This window comes from Hippoglossus stenolepis, chromosome 22, assembly GCF_022539355.2.
Source record: "Hippoglossus stenolepis isolate QCI-W04-F060 chromosome 22, HSTE1.2, whole genome shotgun sequence".
NCBI classification, from domain to species: Eukaryota; Metazoa; Chordata; class Actinopteri; order Pleuronectiformes; family Pleuronectidae; genus Hippoglossus; species Hippoglossus stenolepis.
The window spans coordinates 13,833,839-13,846,613 of record NC_061504.1 but is presented as its reverse complement, the minus strand read 5'-3'; the positions used below and the strand labels follow the sequence as shown (position 1 = coordinate 13,846,613).

Sequence of the window (12,775 nt, the reverse complement as noted above, 5' to 3'; positions counted from 1 at the left end):
TTTTATCCAAAATAATTGGCGTTTGAATTCGTGACTCTAGTTTCATGACGAGACATTCGAGGCACCAAGTAGAGAATAGAATATAGGTGGCACACAGACGATTGTCAGCTAAAGAATAGTTGATGATAGCTCATCCTTTACACTTGCACATTTCATCGTTATCAGGCAATGACATTTCTTTGTCAACCACACATGCAATTACTGTGAAACGGTTATTTATTAAGTTGTAAATCTCCTTTTTTTCCGAGAAGCAGGAGAAAAAGCCTCTTTAATAACAAAACAGTTTTATAAAACCTGCTGCTGTGCTGCTGCATCTAATAATCCTTCCAAACCTCAGGTGTCCCAAATCCAAATTGACTTCATGGCTCACGGCTTATTTTTCTAATTTCACCTGCATAACACATCACAGAGTTTTTTTAGTTTTTCTTTGTTTTAACATTCTGCTCTTTTTTACATCCAAGTGCAGCCTTTGTAAAAGTCGAGCGCAGGTTTCCACCAAGATATCAGTCCCCTAAACACGCCTTTGTTCAGATTTTAGAAAAACATTTTAATGAGGAAAAAGAGAGACAGAAGATGATATTATATGTAAAGAGTAGACGGAGATTAGAATAAACAGAATGACAGGACAAGGTAGATTTCTAGGTGAGTGTTTGCAGCGTGGGGATGTGATGCAGTGAAAGTCCTCACAAGTGTAGACATACGAGTGTGAGTGTCTGTGTGTGGCACAGAAACGGAGAGCAGCTTCTGTTTATCATGTCTGGTCGTGTGCGACAGTGTTAGACTGGGACACGCACACATCGTGTACGTGCACGTGGATGCACAGTGTGGATCGTATGCATCCGCGTCTGCTGTCACTCACAAAGAGGTACCTGCATTTGGACAAACACAAGAGCGCACACAATGACACAATGAGCTCCTGACCACACACTCAGAGTGGAGTGCAGATCGACAGACTCACCAGGTGCTTTTCAGAAGATAATAGATATTTTCCCCGTACAGAGGTTGAGAGGATGCACACACACACACACACACACACACGTGTAAAAGCACTCGATGGTAAATGTGCTGACTCAGCTGTCACATAAAGGAAGCAGCAGCCTATAGGAGCGTTAAGAAGAAGAAGAAGGCTGTGGCGTGGTCATAACCCGCTGAGTGATGCTCTCAACTCCCCCATTTCGCTGTGGTCAGAGTGCTCTCGAGCAGGGCACCTAATGAGCACTGCCGTCAATCAACCTGACCCGGGTTTTGAAAAACAGAGAGGTATTGATTTTGGTGCGTTCCTCCAAGTAAAGATGATTTGTTTTGACCAACAGGGATCGAGGAGCAGTGACAAGGGGAAATGTGTAATTTGAACATCACTGTGGAGTGATTATGAGATGACAACATGATTATAGTAAACAAACAAGACAATCAACAGACACTCCCAGACTCCAGCAGCACAACGACGGACTCTGCACTGCTGGATCGTAACTGTACAACATTTCATTATGAATATATGAACGAAAAGAAAACATAAACAACTCTATAGAACTTGAATTAAGAAAATAGTTTGGAATCTAAATACATTCTTCATTGTTTATTCTGTAATATAAAAGTTTTAACTCCCACAAATAAGCAAACATACACGCTGACACTGAAAAGTCCAAGAATGGCTTGTTTTTTAAACTAATCTTTCAAACGTGATTTTCCTGATAAACTGTGCTGTTGATCAATTAACAGAACAGCATTAGACGATTGAGTAGATAAAGTAGTTTATGGTCTCGTGCTAGATATGAAGATGTATCACTGTTTTCTTTCCTTGGTGTTCCAGTAAAGTTTCATTTTGTGGAGTTTGTCTCATGTTAATCTGTTTTTAGACACGTTTGTCAATGTGTCTCTGTTTTCCCCAGAAAATCACTAATCACTTTGGCATTTAGAGCTCATTAATCTGCTCACACACACACACACACACACACACACACACACACACACACACCCTTGACGATCCCGCTCTGACAGTGTTGCTCCAGTCAGTTAATCTTCTGGCATATTTGCTCGGATCTGCGCATGATTGCAATACATGATTGCTCTGTATAAACCCAGGAATGTGTCTCAGCTCTGTCCATGTTGTACTGGCGCTGGGCCCACGTGTGCAGAACACACACACACAAACACACACACACATTCACACACAATCGATAAAACAATCATGTTGGTTGTTTGGCTTTTAAAGATGGGCAGTGAGAAAAGAGATTTTCACTAAGGTGAAAGAAAAATAATTTACTTTTGAAGATTTTACTATATATATATATTGGCTGATTTAACAGAGTAGCACTTTTTTTACATTTCCTAATTTAGGTATACTGTGTGTGTGTGTGTGTGTGTGTGTGTGTGTGTGTGTTCCCGGCTCAGCAGGATATTCAGCCTGTGGCCCCAGAGGAGACACAGGTCACACACTGCTGTTTGAAACGGACTCGAGCTAAAGCTAAAAGCTCCCCGGTGGGAGTTAAACGTCCGGGCTATTTCCTGGCATTTCCCAGCCCATAACAAATGAATCTGTATGTAGTACTTTGTTGATTCCAGCGAGCCGTGCCTTTCAATCACCTCGCTGGTTGTGAGCCAAATGGACTGCTCGCCCCTGCCGGCCTCTGCACTGCGTTTTAAATTGTGTGCCATCATGAATATGGCAGGAAAAACTGCTTTAGTGCTGCGGAACGGACAGGAGGTGAAATACTGCCGGTTCAAAGCGAGCGGAGTTCAGCCTCCTGCGTTTCTCACAATTTCACATGATGGACAGAGTGAGAGACTGTTTACTCCGACAAGAGGAGCGAGTGGACTGATAGCAGATAATAGGAGGGAGGTGTTTGCGTGGGAGAGCCGGGAAACAGCACTATGATTTCAGATGATGATCTGACCACCAACAGTGGGTCAGGCTCCCAATTACGTCAAAAGTACAAGAGATCCTGTGTTTCCAGGATATTTTAGGTTAGGGACTCGGGATGTGTGTGTGTGTGTTTGAATGCTGAGTCGTTTAATATTTTATCCTGCGTGTTTCATCTTCCGTGCACGTGAAATAAAGCGACAGAAATAAAAACTCTGCTTCTTCTAAAGACGCACACATCACTCGATACAGCGTCACTTACTCCAAGCTACCGTTCTACACGAGAGAAGTTGCTCCAACAACAGAAAATATCGATTAAAGCCACGAGGATAATTACCTTTCAGTCCCCAGCTCACGTTAAACTGATGAATTTGTCAGCCGGTAAAGAGACTAAATGGAAATGGCGACATTCTCCCCCCCCCACTCTTAGTACAACTATATTGTCATTTTTTTAGCATGACGAACAGGTTGCACAGTAAATTACGTCCCATTCATCAACAGTGGATATTTGTTTCCCGACTCCACAGTATCTGATCCGGTAATTATGATCATTTTATAATTGATTATGGTTCATTAATCAACATGATTTCTCATTTTCTCACGAAGGAAAAACTTTATTCAGTCTGTGCATACAACTCAAACTGCAGAGACACGTCCCGCCTCATCTTGGGTGAGGAAATACTTTTCTCTAGCTAATGGTTGTGTCATTTATTAGGACCTACACCCATTAGTTAAGTGTTAAACAGCATGTTTTCCCCCAGGGATGCTGTTACAGACAGAGAAAATGGTTGTGTGTGTGTGTGTGTGTGTGTGCGCACGCTCATTAATCCAATTGGCCATGGCATGTTCATTAGCCTGCTGCCCATTTGCATTGTACACGCTGAGCCTCAGCCAGAACTACAGCGTGTAGTGTTGTGTGTGTGTGTGTTTTGTTGGGTGTGAGTGTGTTTATGTGCATGTGTGAGCTCCTAATAAGCGTGAGCCCAGAGAGACGAGTTGTTTAGTTGTTAGAAAGAAGCTGAAGCGAAATGCACCGAGACAAGGCGCCGATGAGTGTGGGTGTTAAGACATGCTTGAACGATGAAAAGGAGAAGTTGAAGTTGCCAATAAACTCATTAAACGTTTGCACACACACACACACACACACACACACACACACACACACACACACACACACACACGCACACAACTACAACCTCTCACTTTGAAATGCCACAGTGTCCCACATCAGCAGCTCCATCTTTCTGGGTCGATTGTCTTGGACTTGGATTATCTGATGAGAGCCGACTTATCCAACACTATAGGTTCTGTTTTTTTACGTGGGCACAAATTAAGAAGTGTTTTTTATTTCACTGTGTAAGATTTATTTTCCTTCTATTTGGTTTTTCTTGATTACAAAGATTCATTTTGTGTTTGACAGCGAGGTTTGTGCCGTGTCTCTCCCCTTGCCCCGTCCGGACTGTTCCCCGTTGGGCTCATAAATCATTGTCTTTATTCACCGTTGCTCGTCCGTGCTGCTGTGATCCTGTCCGCTTGATGTATTGGTCCTTTAAACATCCATGGTCTCAGTGGGATGTTGCTGCTGTGGTGTTATTCCCCATTGACCAAATGTCCACTGGAAAAGAAAAGTGCTGCTGTGGCTGCTCTGGTCGGGACGTTAGTTGTATCTCTTCTGCTCTTCTAAGTTCTGCCGTGAAAAGCTCTGTGTTTATTGGCTGATATCAGGTTGTGGGTTGAACTTCTGTTGATTTGACCTTTCTCTTACAGCAGAAGTGTTTCAAAGTGACTTTGAAAAACAAACCCTATAGTTTTGTACACTACAATTTCCTGCCAAGAGTTGGAGGAGAAGATCAATACGACTCTTGCAGCCGTATATAAAATATGAACTAAGATCTAGGAGCTGCTTATGTTTGTTTAGCATTATGGCTTCGTGATAACTCTACAAACACGAGTGGAATCTCTCTCCTCATTAAACTTACAAAAAAGCAAATAACCGTATTTTTTATATGTTGAACCTTATCTGGAGCTCTTTTTAATTAAAAGATTATATTCATTTTTCATGTTTAATAAAATAATAATTCGTAGCTTCCATCTAATGTTCCTTCCTTCTCCTTTCTTTTATGATGCTGCCTCCTTCGTCCTTCCTCTGTTGCTTCACTCCTCTTCGTCCAACTCTTTCTTCCTCTCCTGCTTCACATTCTTACCTCCTCCCATCATTTGTTCTGTGTCCTGCTCCCTCGCTTTTTTCCTCTTTTCCTCAGTGCTGCCATTTTCTCTCACCATGTCTTTTCATCTCCACAGTTTTTCCATTTCACCCTGTCCAGTCCTCTCCGTTCCTCTTCATCTTGCATGCGTCCTCCACGTTCGAGTCGTTTCCCTGTTCCCATTATACCTTTGTTTTCATCTCACTTTAGTCCAGTCGATCTGAAGATGCTTAAAAACCCAATTTCTTTGCACCCAGCGCAGAAAGAATAGAAACATTCTCCCCTTCTCTGCATTTATTTCCATTCCCTCCTTCTTTCTTTCTTAGTCAAGGTTCAGTTTTTTGTGCCTGGACTCACAGTGAAGGTCTTATGAAGGTGGTCCATGTCGTGTGTCAGTCTCCTTCAGTATTTCAGGGTTTTATTTGAACCTTGGTGCTTCACTGTATTGATTTGCTTTCCTCTGACACACAAACACAGACACACACACACACACAAACAGACACACACACACACACAGCAGGGTGTTGACTGCTGGAGCTGTTTGTGAAGCAGCAGCAGGTTGTTGAGAGCTGCAAATGCCTCATTATGTAAGATGTGTTTACCAGGTGCCAGTCTACAGTTTCACTTGTCCTCTACCTCTCTGTCTCACTCTCTCACTCGGCTGTGAGCTGTCATTATGAAATCCTCTCTCTCTCTCTTTTTGTCCGTTTCTCCATCTTTCTATCGCCTCTCCCTTATAATCTCTATCCCTCTCTTTTTTCTATCCTTGCACCATTTTTACATGTTACATAAACCATGAACTAATGAATAAAGCCACACAATTGTCAGCTACATGAGAGAATATAGTTAATATTTAATCTTTTTTCTTACTCCTGTTTTGCCTTTAGCCCAAGCAGCGAACCTCTCTGTCCTCGTCCCTGGACGTCCAAAGGCCAGTGAACCACAGCTGTGAGCCCAGCGAGGTGAGCTCGTCCCTGGGCTACGCCAGCTTCAGCACCAGCCCCCCTGCCAGCCCCCCCCTCAGCCCCAACCAGGAAGACTCTGCAGGCTCCAACGACGACTGTCAGCTCACAGGTAAAGACTCATGAAACGGACGGGAGGGTGGGAGGTCGGTAGATGTGAAAGGCTCTGTCTCTCGGCCGGAGGAGACACCAGTTAGGGGAAAACTGTCCACCCTGACCTCTGACCTCCCCCTGGAGGAGGAGCAGCAGAAACACAAATACCTCCTCAAGGGGAAGTTCACGACAAAAAACCCAGGAGTTCATGTCAGAAAATGGCACAAGTATCATGTAGATAGGTTTCCCTCACATCGCAGCACTGATGTACTGTTGATTTTAGTGAAGCATGATAACCTCCCACTAGACTAAGAATTGAAGGGAAACAAGCTCTGAGAATTATTCTACAACAGATTTGTATCATCCTGTATCAGTGCTTATCTGAGTCTTGTGCAGAGCAGAGACATTTTAAAGGGGTTTTATCAGGTGAAAACTGAATATGCATCTAAAGTCTGTCTGAGTGGAAATCAGGATGCAAACCAGCTCCTCACGCTGGAACACTGTCCTGGATATCCTGAGAAGAACCCGGGCTCCAAGACATCAGCAGAAGATGCTGCGTTGGTCCTGTGGGGCGTCGCTGTTACTGTCTGACGAGATGAAACACTGTTGGTTTCATCTAATGACGTCCCCCCACTGAGTTTTAATGTTTCTGCTCCAAAAGCAATATACTATGTAATGGAGGTGTTTTCTAAAAAGAAGCTCCTAACGAGGGCGGTCAAGTATTAAATCTGCACATGACGCACATTTCAGTTCTTTTAGAACAAACACGAATACATGAATGTTAAAAAAATGCAAAAACATGTTTACTATTCACATGTACTTTAATGGGATTGTCTACAATTTGTCATGAACCCTAAAATAACTAATATATAAGCAACTTTTTCAGATTTCATGCTCACGTTTAAAAATACATTTCTCTCTATATTTCTGATTTGATACTGTCTGCAGTATTTTTATCTAAAGATTTATTGTATTATGGATTTTTCCAATACACTTGGACACCGCAGAAGGAAACTGGGACGTGGGAACCACTGGCTCGCTGCCTGGTTTGCTCCTGAGCCTCATTTCCTCTCTGTCATTTCCTCGTCGCCCGCTTCTTGCGTTACCATGGTGACGAGATTCCTTGTTGTCATGGCAAAGCGGCCTTGGCGATAGCTACAGCTAGTGACGTGGTTGTGAATACTTCCTTCTCTCACCTGGGTGCCAGTCCAACTGTCCCTCACACCCACTGCTGTCAGGCTAAGACAGAGGACAGAAAGCAGGCGGGAGGCATTGTCTGTGTGTGCGTGTGTGCGTGTGTCTGTCTGTGTGTGCGTGTGTGTGTGCGTCCGTGTGTGCGTGTTTCATCCAGTAGTTCAGAGGCCCAGCGAGGCTTTGATCTGTGTGGTGCCTCAAACAAAAACACATCCATTATCAATCCACAGGTGCATGCACACAGAGACGCACACAGAGACACACACAGACATCAAATTGAATGAGACATGTTCATCTTCATTCCACTTGAAGCTCAGCTGTGGATGTTTATGTAACACGTGTGTAATTTCCTTCTTGAACCCACTGAACATAATGAGCAATTATTGATCTCCTATTTTTACTGCGTCTTATCGACCATTCAAAGCATATCACAGTACAATTCATATTCATGCAGCTACATAAGCTTCCATCACTCACAATTCACACTCTGGGACAATTTGGGGTCTAGTATCTTTTCCAAGGACACTTTGGAATGCAGAGTGGAAACGCTGGGGATTGAACCTACGACCTTCTGTTTAGTGGACGACCCCGTTCCTGCAGTTCACTGATGATTGTTCACCCAGTTATATCACAAGAGGTTGTTTTCTTGCTCCGATTTAGAAAAAGAACCTTTACACTAAAGTAATTAAAATGCACACATAATACCTTATATACTGCACTTACAGAAATACTTTATATAAGCACTCACACAATTTTATAGATACAACCTAGAATGAATTTGAATAATTCTCTCTCTCTCTCTCTCTCTCTCTCTCTCTCTCTGCCTCGATCACTAATACCAGGAATAGATTGGCATCCATTTATATTTCCATTTAGTTGTTTTTCCTCCCTCCCTTCTCTCTCTTTCTCTCTCTGCTTCTCCGCTCCTCCGCTCATCCCTCTTGCTCTCTCTACTTATTAGCTGTGTAAGGCCCATTGTGGGGTTGCCATGGTAACGAGAGAGAGAGAGAGAGAGAGAGAGAGAGAGAGAGAGAGAGAGAGAGAGAGAGAGATATATATATAGTGTAGTATATGTATGTATGTGTATATGTGGGTACAGAAGGCAAAGAGTCACAGAATGTAAAGGATGCCAGTGAAAAAAAGAGTGGGAGAGAATGACAGTGAGACGTTATCGGGGTCGGGAGGAAACGGAGAGAATGAAATGTTAGATTTCTGGGGGTTGAAATGAGAAGAAACTGATTGGAGTTCTTTATTTTACCCTCCGCTCACCATAAAAGGTCTTTCCTTCCTTCCCTCCTCCCCACATCTGTCTCTCCTCTTCTTATTCCTCTCGTTCTCTCCCTTAAAAAATCCTAAACTCTTCTTCCGCACCAGCCTCACATTTTACACAATAGCTGCAGTGGACGTACGCAGGTGTCTGGCACCCGCGTGGGCAGCCGGGTAAAAAAGAAGGCACTATTTTTAACCCCATCCATCACCGGCGCTGATCCTGCGGAGCCTCGGTTTACGTAATGTTGGACGTCACTTGAGAGAACCTTCCCTCGGTGGCCTCGCTGCAGGGAGTCCAGCCCAGTGCAGTGTTTTGCTAAATCAGTGCAACTGTTGACGCAGTGGTCTGACGTGAATTAAGCAGCGCCCCCTGTGACAAGTTAAAAAAAGATGATGTTTTTTTTTTACTCTTTTCCTTTATTTTAGGAATTAATGTGGAATAACTTTACTTTTTTACTTTATTCTTTGAATTTAAAGTGGAATTACTTGACGTCAATCTTTTACGATGGAATTCCTTCACTCTTTTTTTGTTTTGTTTATTTAAGGTGGACTTACTTTACTCTTTTACTTCATTTAATATTTGAAAATGCTTCAGACGTGCTGTTCTCTTGAGTTCTCTACTCAGTTGTGGTAAAACATCTACTTGCAAAACACAAACTCCTGCTTTCTTCATAATGCATTTCGACCACAGAGATCGATGAGCTGCAGCTAATGAGCCGAAAATGGCAAAGCAATCAACGGCTCTCTCCGTGTGTTTGAGTGCTGCACAGCTCGGACTGTGTGTGTGTTTACTGGAAGGAGTTAAATTCATTAGGCCTCCGTTGCTTAATTCAGGTCTTTGTTCTCAAATATTACACTCTTCATTTGTAACTTGGCATCAACTCACAACTACAAGCGCACTCTTCAGCACAAACACACAAAGGGTCTGTCAGCGCCTTGTGCTTGATCATTAAGTCGCCCTCAAAGTCAGCAGTACCTGTGTTGGCTGCATTCATTTGATACTCAGGCACTCGTGCACATACACGTCCTTTTGACACCTTGGCTCTGCCCTTTGCTGTCTTTCTTTGACACGATCACATCTGAAGCCGTTCCCTTCTCCTGTGTCCACCGCCTGAAAAGTTTGACACTTTATGAAATAGGCCCTTCAATTAGTGGCCACTGATATTAACACGTTTGATCATAATCATTTAACAGAAATGAGCATGTGTACATCCTCCACCTCATTTTACATGGAGGCAGAAATGTGGCAGTGCTGATCTCCTCTTACATCAGATAACAGGAATCTTCCCTGCCGTTAGAATACACTCACACACACACACACACACACACACACACACACACACACACCCACCCACCCACCCCACACCCTGTCATGTGGTAGATGGCGGATGTGATGAAATTATAGCTCCCCTCTCGCTGCTTCTTCACTCGGGGCGTGACAGAGTGTCAATCAAGGTTGAAAGCTTGAGTTTGATTTGAAAGGCAGGAGGACGAGAACGGGAGAAGAAATTTGGTTTGCAATGTCGGTGTGTGTGTGTGCTTGTAAACTGTAAAAACACACTTAGGTTTATTAGTTATATCTGTTGTACAACCAAGTGGCAATTCAGTGGAAAGCCTTGCAATATATCTTATCTCTGTGAATTTAATAATATTCAGGTATTGCTGAGGGAAAAGTGCTGATTTAATTTGAGGTGCGACTCTTGGTGGTACCATAAATAAATAGATAAAGATGGACGACATGTTTATTGAGGCACCGTCGATACACATGCTCGACCAATCGCGAGTCATTATTAGCTGTCAATCATGACATTTCACCCTATTTTTATAGCGTTTTATAGCGTCCATGTTCCATACACTAACACGGAGGAGGTGGGGTTTATTACCTGTACTGCAGCCAGCCACTAGGGGGCAATCAAGACTCTTTGGCTTCACTTTTTGGCGCGGTCATGTCGTCCATCTTTATATACAACTCAATACAGAGTGTATTAATATTCCTGCACCTGAGGACATCGTCAGTCCTTTCATTAAAGTGTCCTCTCTGAATTGTCCCGCCCTCAGAGCTGTAGCTCTAATTAGCAGCACAGTTTCATTAAGCTGGTTTTGATCACACATACTGTTTCATTTAGATTCAACCTCGGGCTGTTGCGCTAAAAAGACGAGTTCAGGTAATTTGCGAGTGCCGCCGTGTGTTTGACGGCATTTAGCTTCAGTGGCAGGGACCAGAGTGTTCGCTCCGCCACATTGGTAAAGTCGTGTTTCGTCTCAGCACGCACACACGACCAGACTCAATTCAAACTAATAAAAGTGAAAGTAGCAGAAATTGGGTAAGATTCATAGAGAAAGTGCTGTTGATCACATTAAGCAGCAGTGGAGCTTGAAGAGAGACTCAGAAAGAAGCCGGGAGCAAACTTTGCTTCCAACTTTTCCTTTTTTATGCTCTTATATAACTAACAATGACTAAAAAGGCCGGATAAACAAAGCAGATTTGTTCAGAAATGACCTCAATAAATGTGGTGGAGCAGATTTATATAAACGTGTTCTACTGCTGAGGTTAAACTCACAGTGACGGACTGATGATTGAGACAAGCAGCAGTAATTTGTATGTCGTTGTGTTGATAAACCTCTTAAATGGACTCAAGTTTGATGCTTCAAGTGCCCTTGAGCCAAACACTGAATTCCCACCTGCTCAGGCAGAGCGCTTGCCTTGGAACCTGTAAGAGATATAAACAAAAGGCAGCGAGTTTTATTCCGAACACAGATTTGTGTCTGTGTGTCTCACAGACTTTATATGAAGATGGACGACATGACGGCAACCTTCAAAAGTCAAATGTACTTTCCTCAGTGATGTTTAAGTGCTCATTGTTTCCTGATGACAATGATGATCTCGTGACTGTGACTCCCTCCCTCAGACTCAGATGATTTTATAGGTGCAAGATGGCAGTTTCCATTTCCAGGATATTTTGGCTTCATCTCTGGATAGTGGGAGGAAGTGGAGATGTGAAAGCTGTATTGTTTGCAGCCATGTTCTCTAACCTGTACAGCTGATTTTCCACCACCTTTGAAGATGTGAAATAGTGTGTAAAGGTCATGCGGGTTCATCCTCATGCATGGGAAACAGATACAAACAACTATATTTTGGCCAGATCTTAAATCTCTGTCTCCATCTTTGTTAGTGGGTTGTGAAAACACCAGGGACATGTTCAGGGCTTTATATCCCTCAAAGATCTTGTGTGTGAAACACAAATGAAAGTTCAGTGACTCTAGGGAGAGACTGTCGTCACTGTCAAACTTCTGGAGACATGAATAATGGGTTCCTGCAAAAGACGAACCCGTTGCCGTGGCAATATGGAATCAGGAATGAAAGTGTGTATTTAATATCTGTAGACTGGCCCTACTCTGCCTTAAGGCTGGGTTTCTATGTGTACGGACCATCAGACATGAAGCGATTCTCTCCACACGGAGTCTCACCGCTCTGTCTTCACGTCCCACGGGGAGCGAGGTTAAGACCGACCTGTTTGCTCCTGTTGGTGAAACACCAGCTGACAGGTCACAGACATGAGGCTGAGGTGCAACATGCACAAAACAACATTCCCCACCTGGTAAAAACAAAACATGATGAGCTGAAAATATAAGATGACAATAAAAGAAAAAAATTGCATCTCAAAGAAAATTTGACCCATTTTATTAATTTGCTCCTAAGTGCCGGGAGCGATTGTATCTGACATTTTCATTCTCACATACAGCCCCTTTGGAAAATTTCAGGAAAAAGATTTAGATTGAACATGTGGTCTCTGGTGGGGTCCGGAACCCCACAGGTTGGAAACCAGTTCAGGAAACAGGGTGGAAAGCCGACGCATGCTGGGACTAATCACGTCACATAAATGACACTCTCTCTCCCTGGTGTTTCTCAAGAGCACTTTAGTGTCTTGAGCAAATGGCGCTTGTGACATTTCCAGCAGCACTTCAAGGGTCTGCAGCCCTCACGTGTAACTCACTGAATTTACTGTTGCCTATTAACCCTTCGTCAAATCGTCAAATCCAGACCTGAAGTCATCGTCCGTCCCACGCAGCGACGCACCACAGCCCCACATTACTATCTTGATTCGTTAGCATAGCCCAGCACCAACCGAGCATCCGCTTAGCGCCCCTCGGCTCGGGGGAGCTGATACTGATTTATCCAGACCTGCGGCGCT

General features: G+C 43.4%; 1 protein-coding gene across 4 annotated transcripts in view; it reads left to right on the top strand.

Annotated features, from left to right (window-relative positions):
* Positions 1 to 12,775, top strand: part of anks1b (ankyrin repeat and sterile alpha motif domain containing 1B) — a 162,650-nt gene that overhangs the window by 95,195 nt on the left and 54,680 nt on the right. For all 4 annotated transcript variants that reach the window (XM_035147899.2, XM_035147897.2, XM_035147896.2 and 1 more), the window contains one exon: positions 5,952 to 6,138. In XM_035147899.2, coding sequence (XP_035003790.1) covers positions 5,952 to 6,138 — 187 coding nt within the window. The remainder of the gene's footprint in view (positions 1 to 5,951; positions 6,139 to 12,775) is intronic.